This window comes from Parasteatoda tepidariorum, chromosome 8 (genome assembly GCF_982258835.1).
Source record: "Parasteatoda tepidariorum strain Cologne lab strain chromosome 8, Ptep-v5.0, whole genome shotgun sequence".
NCBI lineage: Eukaryota > Metazoa > Arthropoda > Arachnida > Araneae > Theridiidae > Parasteatoda > Parasteatoda tepidariorum.
In genome coordinates this window covers 50539116-50561661 of record NC_141762.1, presented here as the reverse complement: position 1 = coordinate 50561661, position 22546 = coordinate 50539116, and the positions used below count along the sequence as shown (strand labels likewise).

The 22546-nt window shown below is 28.2% G+C and overlaps 1 protein-coding gene across 4 annotated transcripts in view; it reads right to left on the bottom strand.

The window, feature by feature from the left end:
• LOC107456032 (protein qui-1) overlaps nt 1-22546 on the bottom strand; it is a 246807-nt gene that overhangs the window by 5529 nt on the left and 218732 nt on the right. For all 4 annotated transcript variants that reach the window (XM_016073796.4, XM_071181411.2, XM_016073797.4 and 1 more), the window contains 8 exons: nt 20747-20870; nt 15768-15955; nt 13020-13363; nt 10942-11122; nt 6808-6998; nt 5445-5629; nt 2561-2723; nt 388-586 (listed from right to left, as the gene is read on the bottom strand). In XM_016073796.4, the coding sequence (XP_015929282.2) occupies nt 388-586; nt 2561-2723; nt 5445-5629; nt 6808-6998; nt 10942-11122; nt 13020-13363; nt 15768-15955; nt 20747-20870 (1575 nt within the window). The remainder of the gene's footprint in view (nt 1-387; nt 587-2560; nt 2724-5444; nt 5630-6807; nt 6999-10941; nt 11123-13019; nt 13364-15767; nt 15956-20746; nt 20871-22546) is intronic.

The window sequence follows — 22546 nt, the reverse complement described above, 5'->3', positions numbered from 1 at the left end:
AAAGTTTTTTTTGTATGCTATATAAGAAATGTCCAGCCCAAAGGCTGAACTGTATCTCTGAGTAGAATAAATCGATCGATTGTCATTCCCATCTTCCCTATGGGATAATTCATATTTACATCCCAATACGAATGTATTCCTATTGCTGTTTGTAACTTATTTGCTGTTTGTAACTTATTGATCATTGATCGATTGCCACTGGACAGGTAAGTGAAGTAACATCAGTTTAGACATCTTTTTTGATTAACAACTGACTAAACTAGTTTTAGTCAATGATGTATTACGATAAGTAGTTTTTGAAAAGCTTTTACAAATTTGAAAACTTGCTAATACTATATTAAACGGAAACTTACTGTGCCATTGAATATATAGAGTCACAAAACATACCTGAAAGTAAAACTGAGCCATTTGGAGTTAGCTGAATCCATTTTATGGTATCTGTATGGCCTCTGAGTGTGAAAATAATATCGCCTGTAAATAAATCCCACAAAATCAAAACACCATCTGATGATCCAGATGCTACAACTGAAGATTTTAAGGGCGCTAAAGACACGCATGTGACAGGTGCTTCATGGCCAGCAAGAACCTATTTGTGAAATATTAAACATTATGACATCATACCTAAAAAATCACTAGTAATTGTTTATCTAAAATATTCATACACAAGGACAATTTAGAGAATAAGAACTTTAAAGTGGCAATTTTCAGAAAAAAATGAAATTTCTCGGGGAAAGATCTATTTTTATTTCAAAACTAAGCATTATTTTTGTTTTGCTAAATATCTAAATTTCGTACCTTTCATTGAAGTTGAAGTTCTAAGTGTATTTGATTACAAACAAATGACAACAAACTTACAAGTATTACTTATGCATGTCGCGGCCCCTAGGCAATGCTCGTCTCGCCCCCCTACCGTCTTCTAACTTCCTAATATATTTTTTCGCTAACACAACACTTTATTCATAATTACGCTGTTTTTTACTACATAGGTATATTATCACATTATTCAATAAAAATATTGAATCAAACGAAAAGAATATAAGTAATTAATATATGCATTAAAAAAAATCATACAATAAACTTAAATATTAACTCTTCTAACTTTTTTTGTTACAAAATCGTTCAAGACATCCTGAAAGTTAACCTTTTCCAATACATCATTTTCAATTGCCATTATGGCCAATGAATTTAAACGGTTTTGAGACACAGTTGAACGAAGACAGTTTTTAATTAATTTCAATTTGGAAAAGTTTCGTTTTTCAAGCATGTTGTGTTAAAAAAGCTGCTCTTGCTGTATAGTCATCTGATTAGTCAGCGTTAAAATTACCGCGATAAAATTGCTTGCGATTATATTACTGCGTTATATATGAACTAACTACCATAATATTAATATCTAATTTGGAATGCGTTCAGAAATGTACTAAAATAGCGTCGGTGTAATGTACAGAGGAAGACAATCGTCATTAAAATTTCGAATTAAATTTTTACTGTTTAAGAAACATTGTCAATTTTTTTCTCTGTAGCACAGGGCCCCTAGGCAGTTGCCTACAGTGCCTAATGGATAAAACGGCCCTGCTTACAAGCTTCTCTAAAGGCAACACATTGATTATAATACCAACAATGAGATAACTAAGTCGCGACAAGCGAAGGTTTTCTTTCTTTTTTTTTTTTTTTAATTACCAATTAAAAGCTTGAAGTGGAGAAATAAAGGTTAGGCATAGTCCTTTTTTACGTAGACGTTGCGAATTTGCTTTTTAATAAAAAGTGAAACCCATTAAATATTTCACGACCACATATGGATGCAAATTCAGGATTCGTTAAAAATGTATGTTTTTGAATCTTGTTTTATATCAATAGTCGAAAACCATAACTAGCTTTGTAACTTTCATTAAATGGGCGCTTTGTACCTATCTCGTATTTTTCTCACATAATACACAAAAATTCTAGCAATATAACGAAAATTGTTGTTAACTGCAGATATCTGAGTTGCATTTAACGCATTTTCCCATACTGAGATACATCTCAAATTTTATGTGTTAAACTTTCATCTTCAGAAACATTCCTGAAACATAAAGATTTTAAGTAATAAAAAGAAAAATGCATAAACTTTAAATCTAATTCATATGAAGTCACAGGAATGTAACTTTAGAACATTCTTCCACACAGTATATTTATATAGTATATTATAATAAAATGCCATCTCACACTGATAGACTGATTGCAAGGTCAATAGATCACAAAATTAATCAAGCATCACTGGCAGTGATCATTGTCTGCGAAGGGACGGTAAGCAAAGAATTATTATTCTTTGCCTAAGTGCGCTGTATCGGTTTACTTAAAACTGTTAGCATAAGTTCTTGGTTTCACGTGCAGATTGTCGATCTACAAAAGAGGGGAAACCCTCCCCTCTGCGGAGGATCGAAATTTTGGAAATACATTGGATTAAAAATACTATTTTTTAAAAGCTTTAGTGTATTTTAATTTATATTAGAGCATCTGTAACAGCGTTTCCAATTTTTTTATAATCTCTTTAGAATCAATTAAGAATGTTATTTTTACTTACTTGGGTAATTTTAGCAGTGGAAACTTCCCAATATTTGATTGCTTTGTCTTTGGATCCAGTAATTAAGTTCTCATAATCATCTGTGACTGCATAACACAAAATAGTATCAGTATGGCTCACTTTTACTTCATTATTATAGTCCATCAGTGGCCAGTACTTCAAGCTATTAAAGTTGAAGAGTTTCAATTTAGTTAATTACGGATAGCAGCTTATTCATGAAAGCTTATAATTAAAATATTTTATTTGAGATGGAAGATGAAAATTACTAATGAAATTTTAAAACTTAAAATAATTCTATTCTTAGTTCTGGTTCTTGCATACGTAAAAAAATATGTCATAAGACAGAATCCTCCCTGCATATTCTCGGAGAAGATGATAAAAATTTGAGTGATAAGTACCATAAACCAGAATGAATTTTTGCAATTAATATTTTCTACAACTGCTTCATATGTTGTATCATTTTAATACAAGTTACCACAGAAGTTATTTTTCTTTTGTTGCCCGTTACTAAATAGGCATTAAAGTATCGATGGCAAAAAAAAAAAAAATTAACATTTATATTTTTTAATTTTTAGCATTATGCAGTTCTCATTTCAAAAGGGCATATAGTTAAATGTAGGGGCCATTTAACTATATGCCCAATTAACTATAGTTGGGCTCAAGAGATAGAGCATTTGCCTCCTAATGAGGTGCCCAAGGTTTGAATCCTAGCGATGGCTGGTCGATATGAATTCTGTTTCCGGCTCATACCGACCATAATGCTGACATAAAGCATTCTCAGGCGTTGACGGATCATCGGTTAGAATCCCCTTACCGCCGGGCTAATCGTGGGAGATTATCCAATCCATGTAACGCAAATGAGGATTAGTTCCATCAAAAAGTCCAAAAGTTTGTCCCAATGCTTAATTGAGGAGCTCCCCTGTCTTTTGGATTGGGTTCAAAATTACTAGGCTAAGGAGTTGCAATTTGATAGTCGTAAACTCAGAATTGGATCGGCATGTTCAACGCTGATTATAAAATAAAATGTAAAGTGATGTCACATATGACAGAGCTATATATTTTTTTATTTTTCCTTAAAGTCACACGACTAAGCATGTTCCTTTTCAGCTGTAACGCATGAAATTAAAATAAATAAATCATTCTGTAAGCATATTGTTAACAATATTTTGTAAACAGTATTATATATTTTGTATACAGGAAGATATTCACTTCATTCTAGATCACATAAAAATGTAATGCCCAGTAGGATAGAATTTCAAAACAGAAATATCAATCATTTTCCGACTAACTAGATCATTCAAATCTTTACTGGAACTCGGTGGCTGACGACTATGCAAATTTCAGTTTTCTGACTACCACAAATAGAAATTGTCAGAAATTCTGAACATTTTTCCGATTAAAAAGAGTGTTTAAGGTATCTGACTAGTTTCCACACATTTTTTTTAAAAAGGCGCGATTAAAATTTTAATTTTGTGTTTTGTACGCAGGGTTCTAAAATTATAAATTTAAAGTGAAGTTTGAAAATTCATAAAATATTTTTAAAATAAGTGCAAATTGGAGCTTAAACACTGCCAATTTTTAATATCGCGCTCTACAAGATATCGCTGCATAAATTTCTAGATAAATAATATTTTTTTCTAGATAAATAATGTAATTACCTGTGTTTTAATCTGAAATCTTTAAAAAAATGTAAAAAAACAAACAAACAATGAGGAACTAATCACTTTGTTTATTGTCGAATTTTTAAAGAACAATTCTAAATATTCTTGCTTAAAGCTTGATAAAAATAACAAATTCTAAATTAGCTTTTGGTTCAAAACATTGCTGCAAAATCTGCATTCAAAATTTCAGACAATTCTATAACAAACTTTTTTTTTGTAATGTGTGTTTTTTTTTGTAATCAAAATCAACGTTCCTCAGTAAATGCATTTAAAATGCAAGAAAATCCATAAATGTAAGAAAACTATGATAACAAAAAAATTTTTAATTTAAAAATTAATTTCTGAAAATGAATTTTATTTGTCTTAAAAATATAATTTCGTCAAATAAATAAGGGTTGAACTACTCAAAGCGAAACAAAAACATTTTCGTTTCGTTTCCAAGAGCTTTCTTCCAATTTTGGTTTCGTAAAGATACCTGTAACTTCATTTCAAAAAATCGGAAATAAAATTTTAAAATTTTTTGAAAAGATAAGGAACTAAAATTTAAATGTTGATTTTTTTAAAAGAAAATCAAAATATTCATAGAAATTGACGATTTTCACTTAGTCGGATACCTTAAGGCTGTTTTTCGCAGCCTCTGTCGTAATATGAAACGATGCCTTTTTGCGAATAATATGCTATTTTTATAACTGCTGTGAGTTTGCAACTGATACTCATGACTGTTTGGCCTATCTATAGCCAGCGTTATCTACGCTTATTTTGAAAATGGTGCAAAACATTTATAAGGAGAAAAGCCACAGTTTTGTGAAAATAAAAAGCGTCTGTGGTCTAATTTTTTCATTTTTAAAAACTTATTCCAATGCTGCATTACCTGGTCTCATAAAAAATTTCAAAAACTGAGAATACGGCAGTGATTTTGATAATTTTCATCTAGGTGGGAAAATGTCGCCAAATGGCGATTTCCAAAAAAGTTTAATAACTTTTAATATATTTATATTATTTGTCTGTTCTGAAGCCCAGATATTTCTTCACAGCAAGATTATATATATAGTTTAAAATCATCGCATTGCTTCAAGCGTAAGGTACTTAAACTATGGCTTTTTCATTTTCTTTGGCGACAGAGCTTCGAAAAGCAGCTTTAAATCTTTGCTGGAGCTTTGCCGAAAAAATGAAAAATTGAGATTTAAAAATTTAATTTCATTTATTTTATGATTTTTACTTACTCTTTATCAACTACGGCAAAGACAACGTTTCCACGGATGGTAACCAGAGTGGATGGTCTTTTAAAGGAATACATTAGCTGTCCATTATCTGACGTCCACAGTTTGTGATTTCCCTGAATATCAACCGACAAAATTCTTCGACTGTCAGAGGCTACGCAAACATTTTGAATTTTGCTTTGATGTTCCTAAAACATTCGTTTATTTCTATAAACCAGATTCACAAAAATAATATAAAGAAAATAATTTATTACAAAGAAAATTATAACCGAGAACACATTAATTTTTTTAATAACTATGTTAAATGATACTATCAATCAATATGAGGAAAATTTAAAAAGTTTGACATTATTACATATTAGCGTCAAATTCACGAGACGACAGTTCATGATGAATTTGATGCCTATATTCAAAATACATATTTTAGGCATTTTTATAAAAACTGCTATATTTTTATATTGGATTCTAAAGTACTAACAATATCTTTTAAAGCTCCATTCAACAGCAGGGAACAAGTTTTTTTTTCTTCTTGTGCACTTGATCTTATTGCTTCATTCGGGTGTAGAGATTTAAAATCAAATTAGCTTCGCTCCTAAACCTACAGATTTTTTTAAAAGATATTTTTTTGTCGAAATGCAGAAGCTTAAAAACATTATGTATAACAGAAGCACGCATGTATGTTGCGTCAAACGTCCAGCAGAGTTAGGGCATTTAGATTAAAACAGCATAGGAACCCATGCCCGGCAATGTCGTTGTTCGCGTCTAGGAGGGCTTCCCTATCATGACCTGTTTATAATAAAGAAGGACCCTTAGCTGCGACATTTCTGGGAATGGGATCTTATGCAATTTTAATACTGATGATGTACCCTAACGAAGTTTGTTCCAAAAAATCGACTTAGAGATTGCAGAATGGAAAGATCAACCGATTGCAGATTTGAAATCAGCAATAGAGAAGCATCTAAGATCTGTTTAAGAAACTTCTTATGAAACTGAAAACAAAAAGAAAAATACTGTTCACCTGCTTAATAGATTTGTTAATCGATTAATTTAATTATTTATTAATTCAAGAACTTCTGAAATTTTTACGCAAATTACTAAAGTACTTGCGATTAAATTCAATTTAAAGTTATACATTATTTTAAATATGCCTTTTTTTCTAATACAATAAACCAGATAATTTTATTGCTTATTATTATTATTATAAGAAAATCGAATTTCAGCAAATTTTAAATTCTAAGTAAGACATTTAAATGCTAAGTAATGGATATTGTATACAACAAAGAAAAAGAGATAACATAAAGTAATTCATTTATATTTAGTTTATGAATGTTGCAAAATCAAATGAAAGTTATAAGGCAAAAATCACCTGAAATGTTTGTTCTACAAGACCTAATGTCAACCCGAAAACTCTTAAAGTCGTATCTTCAGATCCAGAAACTACAAAAAGACCATTAGGAGCAAATGTAACACAAGTTATAGGAGCAGTATGGCCTGATAGTGAATGAGTAACTTCTCCTGTTGTCAAGTTCCAGATTTTAAGAAGATTGTCCCTCGAGCCTATTAAGAGATAGAACATAATAGATTAAAGAACTATTTCTAAATTATTCCTTTCAAGAATAAATTCGTCTCTTCAACATAGCTCTTTCAATCAAAATATGAAGTAAATTTATAAAATTATAGTGAAATTTTGTCAACACACGCGATTGCTTTGCATGTGTATGTTAAAAGCAAATCAGTTTATCGTATTTTAGAGATATTCCCCAAATAAAAAAAGGAAGATAAGAAACTAATGAACGTGTACAATTGTTTTTTTCGTTATGGTGAGTAGCTTTTTTCATTAAATCAGAAATTTTTTTTAAATCAAATCTTCAATAAGACTCGTGAATCCTAGCTTTTTCTGATAGTGTGTTGAAAATAGATTTAGAGCATTTTGAAAAAAAAAATTATTCAACAATTGCAAACTCCAAAAAAATTCTGATAAAGTTATTTTAGAGGTCACGTAAAAATGAAGTATTCCATTTAAAAAAAAAGGATTTTTTCTAGAAAAAAATCCTTAACTTTTCTAAGCTTTTGCATTATAAAATGTGATAAAATGTACCCACGCATGCAGTGTGCTGAATAAGAAATGGACCACTCTGAATAACTAATGTAATGACTAATGGTCGGATCTTCACGTTCTAAAAAATCTAAATGGTTCAAGGGAGTAACCTCAAACTTGCTAATTAATTAGTGCAAATGATATTCAAAGATACGAAATCAAATAAGAAAACGTACTTTCTCAACAAAACAAAAAAAACATACTTTCTTATAATGGATTTGGATTTCTGACCCCAAAAATATAGGGGGTAGCCGCAATCTGGGAAATATGATCTCCATAGTTATATTCCTTAATGTTAATTTTATTTTTTGTGTATTTTGCCGTATCTCTAGAACTATTTAAGCGAATTAAAAAAAATAAATTATAAAATTCGTTTATCCAAAGGTAATTCCAGGCAAAAATAACAATTAGCAAATATTTATTATTTTATTTAATAACGGCCGAAAAAACTTGACTGGCAAGGTATGCAAGTATTTTTTATATTATTTTAAACAATGTAATTTTGCATTTCAAAATACGAAATTTGAATGAAATTAGTCGAATAGTTCCTGAGAAATCTAATTTGAAAAAAAGGCGTGTGTATAGACAAGGCGATTTTATAAATTCTTAGAAATAATGTAAAAGATTGTAAACCTTACAATTTAAAATTTTTTTGATTATTAAAATAAATTCTAAAAGTTATTTTTTGCGTGGCATTGTCTTTGAATGAATAAATTTTCTAATTGTGTGATGCAAAAGCATTTCAATTGGTTTAAAAATTTCTCGCGATAACAGAAATACGCAAAATATAAAATTAACATTATGAGGTCCAAATTTTAGACAGCTCCCCTAGCCAAACTGTTGAGACCGTATTTCTTAGATTGCGCTTACCCTCTATATTTTGGGGGTCAGAAATCTTAATCCGTCGAAAAAAATGTATATTTATTCGGAGAAAGTACAGGAGGTGGACGAAATAATGGAAACGCTTTTACAGTAACACATTTTTCACATTTCTCAAGAAATACATAAATACTCTTTTTATAAATTTAGAAATGTTTAGATCATGTGATTTCTCATATTAATCAATATTGTTTAAAGATCTTAGAGCATTGAGGGTCCCACAATAAATTACAAACGACGAATGATGTTTTTAAGCACCCTATACCAAAGAATTTAGCTGTAAAATGGCAATTTTTAAGAATTATTTTGGTTATTATAAGCAATAACTGCGCGAAATTTCGCAAGCCTAGCTTAAATATATTTGGAGATATGGATATTTTTATAACGAACTAATTTTTTTATTTTACGTTTTTTAGCTATAACTTTAAAATCCAATATTCACTCTAATTAAACAAATTTTTAGAGCAATTTAAAATGAATTAATTTTTTTTTTAAAGTTTGAATTTTTTTTTTTGAAAAGTGTGCAATACATAAGTAATTAAAGTAGTTCTTTAATACTGCGTATGCGCGGAAAGGATTGAATTTGTTTTCATAATTTTGTAGTGAATCATATTTGGCAACAAACGGAAAAAGTCCGATTTGTATATCTTAAAAATTTTAAGAGTCTGAAGCAATTTTCTTAGTTGTTTTTGTACTTTTTAAAAGAAACCGAAAATGATAAGTGGTTTTCTACAAATATTATTTTGTATCATTCGACAAAGTTAAATAACGAATGATAGTACCTTACAATAAACATTCATGCACCTAAATATGATTGTATAAGGAAAGAAAACATGCGAAAGAAAAGATACTTTCAACAATGCCTGTGTGACTTATAATAAATCTAGTTTATTAGTACAAAATGAAGCCAGTGGGAAACCCCTGATTGTTTTGAGCTTTTTTTTTAAGAATTAGAAAACCTACGTAGAAAATTACTTGAAGCTTTTTAAATTTTTAAGCTATTCAAATCAAACGTTTTTTTTTAATATATTGCCAAATACGATTCACTACAAAGTTATAATATATATATATATATATATATATATATATATATATATATATATATATATATATATATATATATATATATATATATATATATATATATATATATATATATATATATATATATATATATATATATATATATATATATATATATATATATATATATATATATATATCAGAAGTACCCAAATGATTTTTTTGATTAAATGAATTTTGAGAAAAATCCCAGATCATTTTGAGCTCTCTTTTAAAAGGTACGAAAACTACTTAGAAAATAACTTGAAACTTTTCAAATTTTCAAGATGTTCAAATCGAACTTCTTTTATTATTTTCCAAATACAGATTCACTACAGAATTAAGGAAAAAAAATTTAAAATTTCCTGTCCATATCTTGCGGAATTTTAAGCAAATTTCTGTCCAACTTTAAAACAATAATTTTGTCATTAATTTCAAACTGTTCCAAAAATTTTGTTTAATTTCATTGTATATTTTTAAAGTTATAGCTAAAAACTTATGACAAAAAAAATTAGTTTTTTATAGAAATGTCCGTATTTTTATAAGTATGTAAGATAGGTTTACGAAATTTTGTGTAATTATTGCATACAATAACCAAAACAATTATTACAAGTTACGAATTTATTGCAACATTTTTTGGTTTCAAGTGTTCAAAAACACTGTTCTCCGTTTGTAATGTACTGTCCGTTCCTCAAACATCTAAAAGTTTTAAACTTTATTGTAAACTATGAAAGTTTTTTACATCTAAAAGTTTTAAACTTTATTGATAAGTATGCTGAATCGCATAATCTAAATATTTAAAAAAGGAATTTCTTAGTATTTTTTTAGAAATATCGAAAAACGTATAAGTATAGAAGTGTTGCCATTATTTTGTACAACCCCAGTACGTTTTTGTGTCTGATTTCACTATTTAAAATATCACATGAACTAATTAATTAGCATATTTGTGGTCACCCTCTTGAACCAATCAGATAGAGTCCCAGAACGCGAAGATCTGATCATTGGATCAAAAGTTATTCTAGGCGGTCTGTTTTTTTTTCTTTTTCCGCGCACTGTTTGTTACTGTCTCAATATCTGTGTGTAAGCAGGATCTACGATCCGCATTGCATATCACAGAAAGCATTCTGTTAGGTTGTATTAGTAATTTTAAAAACTAATAGAGTTTGTCATGTCTATAAGAAATTGAACCATCGGCAACCATAACGTAAAAAGAACTGAAAAAAGAAAAACACATCGCTATTTTGTTTCTTTAGATTCCACCCACTTAATCGTAATAAAAGGTGGTTTTCATTTTAAATAAAATCGATATGTTTAAAATGGATAACACTAAATGAGCTTGTCACAGTTACTTTGCTGTCTATGCACGATATTATTAGGAAAAAGTGAAAGCCCGCATAAACTTGGACGTAAACTTCTTGAAAGTAATTTAATCATTTAACGGATAATATGAATATGTTATACCTGTCACAGCCACTGTCCCATCCTTTGAAACTGCAAGGCACATAATTGGTTCTCGGTGACTATCGAGCCTCTTCACTTTCGGCTTAATAAATCCATTTATTTCGCGTTTTGGCGGTGTGAAATTCCAAACAACTACCTTATTTCCTCCAGCAGTTATCAAAAACGTGTCATGATGTTGAACCTGCAGTAACAATTAACTTTTTAAAAATATACAAAGTGTAAGTGTTGTGTTCTTAATTTAGTATATACAATAAGATTATAAAGATGTTACTTCTGCAATTGATGCTTAATTTAAGATTTATCTTTTTAAAACAACTTTCAAGTATTACGCAAACTCCTAAGAAAAAGGTGTTTGAGATTTCTTTCTTTTTTTTTTCAAGCTAGGGTGTATACATATATTTATGCAAGGTACAAATTTTCCTTCAGAAATTCCTTACAACAATTATTATTTTCGATTTTTTACTATTTATTCTTAGACTATATTTCCTTAGCTTTCCAAAACCATTTAAACTTTTGATGTTCGATTTTTAGAAATAAAATTATCATTCTTTTTCGTCTGCTGACAGACGAAAACGAAACTATTTTTTTCTTCATATTTCGAGTATTATAACCTTTTTTTTACTTGGACAAATTATGGATAAATTATGTTTAAATTAGGTTTTTAAATCAAATAAATTTCCTTTTCAAAAATTAAATTTCGAATTTTAAATTTCTTTGTTGTCAAAATTTTTCTTGCATTTTAAATGGCGTGTTACAGGAGAACGTTGATTTTGAGATTTTTTTTTACAATGACATACATTGCAAAAAAAAGTTTATTATAAAATTCTTTGAAATCTTGTTTGCGGATTTTGCACAATGTTTGCGATGTTTTGAACTAAAAGCTAAGATCTAAGAGTGAATTTGCCATTTTTATTAAGTTTGAAGTAAGAATATATAAAAATCTTTTTTAAAAATTCATTGTTAAAAAATATATTTAGTTCTATTTCATTTTTTTTTTGAAAAAAAAATCCGATTTTAGTTCAAAATAGAGGTACTCACATTATTGACCTGGGAATTCTTATTTTATTAATTTATTGTTGAGCTGTTACAGCCAGATAAAAAATTTGTAGTTTTTAAGCTCTAATTTGCCCTTATTTTGAAAACTATTTTATGTAATTTTAATAACGTCTTTTTAAAAAAAAAATTGCGTTGAAACCAATCAGACACGTTAAAGAAGGTTTCTAGCAAGTGGCCTTCTAATTTCACAAAACAAACGGGTTTTTAATGTTTTTAATTCATCGTATTTTCTCTTCGACCTCCACTGACCAAGAACTCCATTGACCAAAATTCATTAATGCTTTTTCTCTCACTTAAATATAAGTTTGCGACCCCGAATACGCTCTTTGTTTATTTCAGTTTTACTATAATGTTAAAATATATGTTAAGGACGGCCATTAGGCAATACCCTGTATATATTTATATAAAGTATAGGTATGAAGTAGTTTCACCCTTTGACGCAGATACGATATCAATGTCCTTCATACATATATATATATTTCTGACTCTTTAATTGCAAGTTAAAATACATTTTAATATTTTTTAAATATAAGAAACAGTCTAATAATTGCTAAAAAAATCTGTTAGATTATCGGAATTATAATTGTACTAAAATATAAAATTCAAAAAAAGTAGTTTGAAAAGAATGTGTTTTAATTTATATTCAAAAATCTATTAATAATTGATACAGCAAATTAAAGAAATTTTAATGATGAATAACTGTTTCTCTTAGATCTAAATAAATAAAAATAAGTGCGATTTGAAAGAAAAAAAATATCGCTTGCAATTGAGTTGTGTTTGGAAAACGCAGAAAAAAACCGGTATCCATGCTGTATGACCATAAGTTATTAAAATGCTAAACATAATGTTTTTCACTCATTTTGTTCCAAATGAACACGAAATAACGAAATGTTTAATGTAATGTTTTAAAAAAGTCAATGACTTAAAACCAAAACTAAGCTCACCGTATTTTACTTTCTATTTCAGTTTAAAACTACAACTTTAAATTGTATTTTAGCAGACTAAGTTAAGTTTTCTCATACCTGCACACTACAAATGGAATCCGTATGTCCAGTGAGAGTAGTGATTAGAGATGCTGAGTGGATATCGAATACAAGGCATTTTCCATCAGCGCAACCCACCACGCAACGGCAATTGTCGTGTCCAAAGCACACCGACGTCACTTCCGATGATATCTCTTGAAGACAATGGACTTCGGAGCCTGTAGTCAACGAGCGGACATGAACTGATTGGTTAAGGCAAGCAACAACCAGGAAGGTACTATCTTTGCTGATATCCATACGACATATTCCAGAAGGCAAATTAATGGTGTTGAGTAGAGAGTAGTTATCTAGACTCCAAACGCAAACTGATTTGTCACTGGATCCTGGAATATATAAATAATAAATAGTCTTATTCCAGATCTTCGCTAAATTCAGGGGATATCGCAGGAAATAAATGATAAAATAAGGACGAAAAGTCTTTAAACAAATATTTCATATTGCAACGTTTTTGAAGTTGAGTTTCAGAGATTGTGGTCCACGAGGTAAACAATTGTTTTTTTCCCCCTTAAATATACTTTCGAGTTTTGAATTTTAATAAGGAAATGTTATTATTTGAAAAAGAAAAAAACTAAAATGTTTTGTTTTCCTAATACAGTGAAATCTCCTGGAAAGCACACCTCTGTATAGCGATGTCCTCTATTTAAGACCGCTTTTGACAGGCGCGGAATTTTTTTCATTGACTTTGCGTGGAAGAAAACTTTTAAGAGAGACCACCAAAACCTCTCTCAGCGGCCGGGCAAACCTCCGTACCAAAAATCAAATAAGGAAACACAAAAGAAGATCAGAACAAAGATTATTACGTAGACAAATAAATAGTTTCAAACGTATTCAAAATATTTGTAAGTGGCTCTAATTTAGATTGTTCTTTTTGACGGTCTCTGAAAAAGATAGATAACCTCAGGTTGCAGTTGCACTAAAGTTGATGCTATCAATCATTTATTTTTTAAGTTGAAAGTTGAATTAGAAAAAAAGGAGTTATTTTAGAAAAAAAGAGATCAATTTAGAAAAAGGATCTCAAAACAAACAAACCTATTCTTATTTTTCATAAAGCAGATAATTTTTTATGATATAAAATTAAATGTGAACTTAAACAAAAAAAAATCATAATTGTTTATTTTTTTAAAATAGTTCTATGATCATAATTGGTAAATTTGTTTTCAAAAATATCAGTAGCAGTCATTTCTATAGACGTTTTTATTCATCGATCTGGTTTTCATGACGCCAACACAGATGTCATTTCTGCACCAAGAAAATGACACTGAGTTAAGTAAAGTAACGCAACTTTATAAAAGCCATGTATCTTCGATAACATTTTGAAGTCGATGAAGGTAAGCCCTACTAAAAACGACCAACCTCCATTAACAACTAGTTTACTGTGGGACAAAAAGTGGTCTTCCCAAAGTGGTTTCACTGTAACTGTAAATTCTTGCGAAACAAGAGAAGAGGCAACGATTTTGCCTAAAGTATTGAAGCAAAAACCCCACTGACGAAGGCAAATGCCGAAAAATAAAACAGTATCTTTCACCTATACCTATTTAAAAATATTTTTAAAAATTTCTTTAATATTTTAATTTGAATGTAATTTTATAATGTTATCAATACAGTTTGTGCAAAATATAAAGTTTCGGCAAAAAAAATAATAAATAAATAATAAAAAAAATAAATGCAAAGAGTGAAAATATAATTACGGGAGTCAAACTTTTGACCAGAGGGGTAGAAAGTTTTAAGAGTCTATTGCTTACCAAGAACATAGTTTTCCCCCTAAAATTATAACGCTTTTAATTAAGTTACAATAATTTTTTCAAAATACTTTCTAAAAGTAAAGTTCATATCTTGTTTAAGATTTTTGTTATTTTTTTTCTTTATCGAAGTAAAAAATTCAGAAAATAACACATTTCTTTACTTTAACTGGACTACAACTGATTGCAAAGGGATTAACTGGATTACAAAGGATTAACTTTGTGACTAAACTTAAGTATTAAATTAACTGTTACAAAGGATTAACTGTGATAAAGAAATAAAAATTAAATTATACTCAAATCGTAATATTTCAGAAACTAAATTTGAGGAATCAATTTAACGAATTCAAATTAATAAATAAGCAAATTGACTTATACTTTTTTTAGGAAACGTTTTGTAATACTGCGGATTTTTTTTTAAAATTTTTTAATTTACAAAATTTGAAGCATTTTTTTTTAATTCGACCAAAAATTTCCTCTGGGTTGCGTAAATTTCCCCGAACCTCGTTCATTCAGACGATTGGTTCAATCTCTAAGCCAGTGATTCTCAACCTTTTTTTTGTGTTCCATTTCGTAATTTAATTCGTAGAATTAATTAATTAGTGCATATAAAATATGTTCTGCTCACCATAAACTTTCATCTAAGTATGCGAAAATCTGATCACAGGATTAGAAGTTTTTGAAAATGGCACAATAATAAACTATAAAATTAGTTTTCTAAAACGCTGAAGGAAAGGTTAACGGCTCAAACATTACAAGGCACCAGCATCTATCTATATAATATTATAATTGTTTCTCAGTTTTTAAAATTTAATTAAACGAAAGAATTCTTAATTGTAAGGACATATTTTTATTATTTCCTTTCTTAAGAATAATTCGACCGATTCTGCTCAAAATTTGGATTCGGTTATTACAAATAACTTAGTGTAAAACAATGCCCGAAGCAATGATATCGTCATCATTGATTTACTAAATATTTTGTAAATACCTGTAGCAAATATATCGTCATCGCTGTTGACAGATATGCAGCTAATGAGTCCACGATGTGTATCTAAGCGGTGTAGTTCTTGACCGGAGTCCAAGCTTGATATGATGACCACACCTATTTCAGATCCACTTATCATAATTGCTTCTGAATGGGTGGTTTGTATACATAATACACCAGTTATGTGATTGCTGTACGTAATAAATATACAATATTAAAATCGTATCAAGCAGACCTTAAAAAAATACAAACTAATTGTAGAAATGTTTAAGTAAGTAAATTTTAAGAAATCAGTAAGATCCATTGCCGTTTACCGATATGAGTTATAAGCTTAGAGAAAGAAACACTGACATAAGGACTAGGCTTTAGAGGGGACAAATAACTTAAAAATTTTAAAAGCTATTAAACTTTCACAAAACTTTTTCCACCTTGATGAAAGTTGTTAAAAAAATCTATGTCTTATTCAGATTTTCTACAATTTTTTTAGCCCAGATAATGCAGCATTGCAGTAAGTTTTTAAACATTAAAAAATTAGACCACAAGAACTTTTCATTTTCTTAAATTTGTGGCTTTCCTCCATATTGACGTTTTGCGTCATTTTCTGAATAAACATGGAGGGAGCTGGCTAACGATGGACTAAATTTCACCTATCAGTCATGAGCATATATGGCAGTACTTTTACTTTCGTTACTTGTACCGCCGGTACAAGTAAAAAGTACGTACTTTTACTTGTACTTCGTTACTTTTTAAATTTAGTACTTTTACTTGTACTTTCGTTACTTTTTCAGGGAAAAAGTACAAGTATTTGTAACGGAAATATCGAATGAAATCGTTACTTTTTTCTAAAACTCGGTAAGCTTTCTAAAAAAAAAAATTACATTAAAGAAAATGCTTATGTTTTTTTAATTTATAAAATTAATGTGCAATATATATGCATTCACAGCTAACTTCCTGTTTAAATACCCTCTGTTTCAACTTATACTGCACATTCAATTATTTTTTACTAGCTCAAAGATCACAAAGTTATCTGAAACCCCGTGTTTGCTTTGTTTATGACTGTGCTTTTTAAAACGCGTTTCTAAAGAGTAAAACAATTTTAAATCAATGGTAATTTAAATAAATAAAAATAATAAACTAAAAATTAAAATCAATAGATAAAATTTCTTTTTCGTGCAAATCCCTAAAAAGTCTGAAAAAATTATATTTGATTTTAAAATTATATTATACGATTATATTATACGATTATATTATAAAATTATATAATAATATTCTTCCGAATTTAAAAATAAATTAATATCCATAACTTTCAAAATTAAAAATTAAATAAATAACAACAATTTTGCAAAAACATTAAAGAACATAAGAATATTATTCAATAAAATTTCAGGTTACTTTGAATTTTCGATTTCCTAGAAATGTACTTTTAAATCGTTACTTTTTTTGTTTAGTACTTGTACTTTTACTTGTACTTTTTACTCGTTACGTTTTAAAATAAGAACTTTTTACTTTTTACTCGTTACTTTTTTTAAAAATACTTGTACTTTTACTCGTTACTTTTTAAAAGTAACGTTGCCATATATGGTCATGAGTAACTATTGCAAACTTCATCCAAGTTCCCATAAAGTTAATAGCTCTCTGTTTATTGAATTAGAGATTGATAATTCTCTCGTTCAGGTCAAAATTATGATCAGTGGATGAATGAATGGGTCAGTCTTTTAAAACAGGATGTGACGTGTGTGTATGGTTGAAGTCCTATTCTTGATCATAGATGGAGCCACTTAAAAGCAAGAAGCGCGCCCTCTGCCTTAAATTCATTTGGTTTCACCAAACAAGCTTCCTGATATTGGCAAGCGAATCACTATAATTAAAGCAAATCACTACACAACTTTGTGTGTTGTATTTTTGTCATAACCTTATAAGCTAAACACTTAACTAGAAGTAGAACCAGTATTCTTCTAGTTGAGTGCTTATGTATTCTAGGACAGTATCTTAAGACTGTATTTACGACCTGCTTTTCTACTGAGTTAGGATTTTTTAACTTTTCCTCTACGTTGTAAGACATATATAAATTGTAAGATTCAAAATAAAATTATCTTATTAAAATAAAAAATATGTATGAAGATAAATGATTCGAATGATAAATAAACTGCAAAGTTTCAAAATATAATGGTAGTGTTTCATAATCACCATTGATTAAAATTTTCTGACACTGTTGAAAATGTAGTAAAAAAATGAACTACACACATTATCATTAGCATAAAAATGTTTAGGTCAGATATAAAGCATTAACAACTGACGAAACATTATTGAGGTTTATCAGAGCAAAGAAAGAATAAAAACCACTGAATACTAGTCACATTTGTCTAATGGAATTGCATTGTATTCACCTTTAAACAAACTTATTTTTTAACCTTCAGACGCAGATGGCCGGTGTCCGTTCTAAATGTTTTTTTCTGACTCACTAATTACAAGCAAACATATATTTTTAAACTTTCTAATGATAAAAAATAGTGGAAAAGTTATTAAATTTTTTTTTAGATTATAAGAATTATATTTGCACTATAATATAAAATTCTAAGATGTAGTTCGAAAATTTTTTGTTTCATTCATATACAAATATTTATCAATAATTGATTTTGTAAATGAAGGAGATTTCAATGATGAATAATTATTTCTTTTCCTTTGTGTAGAAGTTTTTATCTTTAACACAGGTGTTTATGCTGTATTTCATAACAATAAATTACTAAAATGCTAAGTATAGTATTTTTCATTTATTTTGATCTAAATTAATACAAAATAATGAAAAAAATATGCTTAAAATTTTTTCGCTAAACAGTTAACTTCTTTTTTTATTTCCATTGATTGCAATTCTGACGAACTGCATTCAATGAATGCAATGAATCAATAAATATAATTTAACAATGAGTTGAATAATGCATTTTTTTCTCATTTATATACTTTAGGATAACAAGTTAGGATTTTCAATATGCATAGCGTTTTTTATAAAGATTTTAAAGATTTATCAATATGCTCATATTGATCAATATACAAAGCGTTTTTATAAGATTAGTCTTTCATATAATTGAAGAAACTTTACTGGTGCCATGTTAGTTTTTTTTAAAAATTTTTCGCGTTATTTTTTATTACTATGACTAAAAGTTCACTTTTTATGAAATTTCGGAACTTTTCATTTTTAATGCTTATTGGAAACATTTTTTACCATAAGAAATTTTTAAAAAATCTATGGAAATCAAAAAAAGGAAATGAAAAGAACGATATTTTTGTACTAACATAAGTTAAAGAGAAGCAAAGCAGTACGTAAAAATATTATAAGACAAACAGCTGTTTTAGAGCGATAAGCAAACATTACCTTCAGTGGGAGAGAAACATTTAGAATAAATTTCAAAGTAGCCGGTGTAGTTGCATATAGCGAAATTCATTCTTTAAAAAAATGTTTCATAAGTGAAAAATGCATGAAAATAATATGCCAGTTTGGTGGTATCATATTTGATAAATAACATAAGTTCAGGTAAATACTACGAGCACCAATCTTAGTTTGAAAATCGACGCAAAAGGAAACTAACATTTCACAAAAATAAATCATTCAATTTTCAAACAGGAAAAGCATGATTGATAAATTTAGTTTATCTTTTTAAAAGAAACCTACAGAGATTATGATTGATCATTAATTTTGACCACCTGAGATTTAGGATAAGAATTTAAGGGGTCAAGTCACTCTTACTTCTTTCAAAGAGTTTGAAGGTGTTTGACATTTATTTTTTTGGACATCAAAAGAAGTCATGGTATAAGGAACTTGTAGGAAACTATTTCTTATTTACGAAATAACTAAATTTTAGTCGCTATACTGGAATAAACAGGGTGACGTTCTAATGGACATTAAAATAACATTGCATAAACTATGAATCAGCAAACAGGACTTAATGCACGGCACCAGTCTCTATAACAGAAAAGTCGCAGTAATGGAGGTCGTTATAAAGAGTGGATAACGTAATTCGGAATTAGACCTACATACGAAATTCCTCATGAAAATAAACGTATCTCATCAGTTTAGCGCATAAAATTATCAATAATGTTTAGTGACATGCTTACTAATATTTCACGATTCGAAATTAATTTCTGTTCTCAAAAAATGTAAACACAAATTCACAATTTTACAGAGGTAATATATATACGTCAAACAAACATAAATTAATTATTAATGAAATTAATTATATTATATATAGTAACTTTATTAATAAAGTAACTAATAATAAAATTATTAATAAAGTTCAAATATTTAGAGACATGTTTACTAATAATTGAAGATTCGTAATTCATTTCCATTCTCAAGAAATTTAAACACAAATTCGCAATTTTGCAAAGATAATATACACGTTCAACAAACTTAAATTTTATAATTTCAAATTGGTAAAATTGTTTGTAAACTGTTTGTTGCAACGTTTGATTTTTAATTTCAGCAATATTCGACAGGCAATTTCAGAAAAATTAAAATACGAACTCAAAAAGTATGTCCCCATTTTAAAAAATGTTTTCCCTAAACTTTGTTTTTTAAAAAAAAAAAAAAAAACGGAGTAAATAGGCTAGCTAATTTTCTAAACTTTTAAAGGTTACATTTTTACTTACATTTTTGTACACAAGCTGTGAATAAATTTAGTCAAAGCTTTGTTTTGTGCCCTCATTTTGTCATATTTTCATACAGAAAAATGGACTAAATTGAGTAACATTTTTAACTAAATTGTTCTTTGAAATATTAAGTTTTTAATTACATTTTTATATAAAAATGTAACCAAAATTAGTCTCATTTTTATTTAAAAACATGACTCCTGTTTCTAGTAGAAAAATAAATAAAAAGCTTATAATACTGGTGTGTTGAATTTTATAAATATTTTCTTATTTGCAACATTATTAAGTTGAAAAGGCGAGCAATAACAGAAATGTTTTATTTTTTGAGAAATGTATACCTCATTCGATGTTTTATTTGACCAGTATCGATGACCCAAATGATTGCATCAGTATCTTCAGATCCACTTATTAATAACTGTCCGGATGAAGTTACATGAAGACAGTTGATATCAGCTTTATGACCTGAAACATCATTTATTACTCATTAATTTAGGTTCAAGAAAAAGAACACAATATTCATGACAATATTCTCGTAGCTCAAATATAAAAAAAAATAGCTCACAAAATTCAGAAAAAAAATAACAGAGATATTACTTTTATTGCAAATATTTTTAGTTGCTACGTCGAGGGACTGAATTTATTTTCGTTTCCGTTATTATTTTGTTCAAAAAAGCTTATGATCTTCTAAGAAAATTAGATACAAGCATGCAAAACATGAATAAAAAATATTACTAAAATCGAATATTATATATTTTTAAAACGCTAATAATATATTCACCCGAAAGCTCGAAGTAAATTGCAAATTTTCGTACTTTTGATGAAAATATCAAACATTTTGCAATTAAATTTTTTAAATAAAAATAAAATTAAAAATGTATATAATTGTATCAGTTAAATGAATTTTATTTGAACATAATATTTATCCATCTCAAGTAACAAAAAAGCGATAGCATTAGAAAACTGTAGTTTTTTTTAAAATTTTCTAATAGAATGAGAGTGTCAATTCTATTTAAACACATTTATTGCCTGGTAAGTCATTATAAGTATATATACTGAAGAAATCGATTCAAATTATAACGTGAAATTTCTGAAATTAGTTACATAATCATAGAGAATATGATTTTTTCAATAGAATTTTACTTTTTTGTGCATTTCGCCATATTACAAAAACTTTTAACGTGAATTGAAAAAACTTTGCACTTAATTATAAAATTCGCTCATCCAAAGAAAAATTCATGCAAAAAGTAAATGCTATAATATTTATTATTTATATTTTTTTTTATTTAATAATGGTCTTAATAATAGTAAAGCAAAATTTGAATTGTAAAATATGCATTTTTTTACGTTACTTAAAAGTACGTAATTTTAGGTGCCAAAATATAAAATTTGAGCAAACTCGGTTGAATAGTTCCTGAGAAATCGAATTAAAAAAAAACGTCGTATATTTAAAATTCGATTTTTTAGGAACTATTTAACCGATTTTGTTTAAATTTTGCATTTTTTCATGTACAATTATATACTTTAAATTGACGTAAGAAATTGTATACTTTTCAGTTAAAATTTTTTTCGACTGAAAAATAGTAAGTATTTACTAAAATTTCATTTTTTGCCAAGTATTAACTTTAGATAAGCAAATTTTATAATTGTGTGCAAAATTTTTTCAATTTGCTTTAAAAGTCCTCGTGATGTGGCGAAATATGCAAAAAGTAAAATTAGCATTAAGGGGTTCAAACTTTGGATCATTCTTCTGACCAAACTATAAGAACCATATTTCGGCCATCGATAGCGGCCATCTCCTATATTTTGGTGGTCAGAAATCTGAATCCGTCGAAAAAAAGGCATGCTTATTCAGAGAAACTAAGTATAGCTGATATAATAACTTAAAATATCGTCTTCACTAATTAATTAGCATATTGGAGGTCATCCTCTTCGTGTTATTAAGATTGAGATCTAGAATTTGAAAATCCACGATCATTATATCAAAAGTTATTCAGGGTGATCTGTTTCTTTCTCTCTTTTTTGAGCACTGTACATACTATATGCTCCTTTTATAAATTTAAAGATTTTTCTGAACATGTGTATGACCTTTTAAAAATAACTCATTACTCTTAGAAATATTATTTCCATTTCAAACTTGA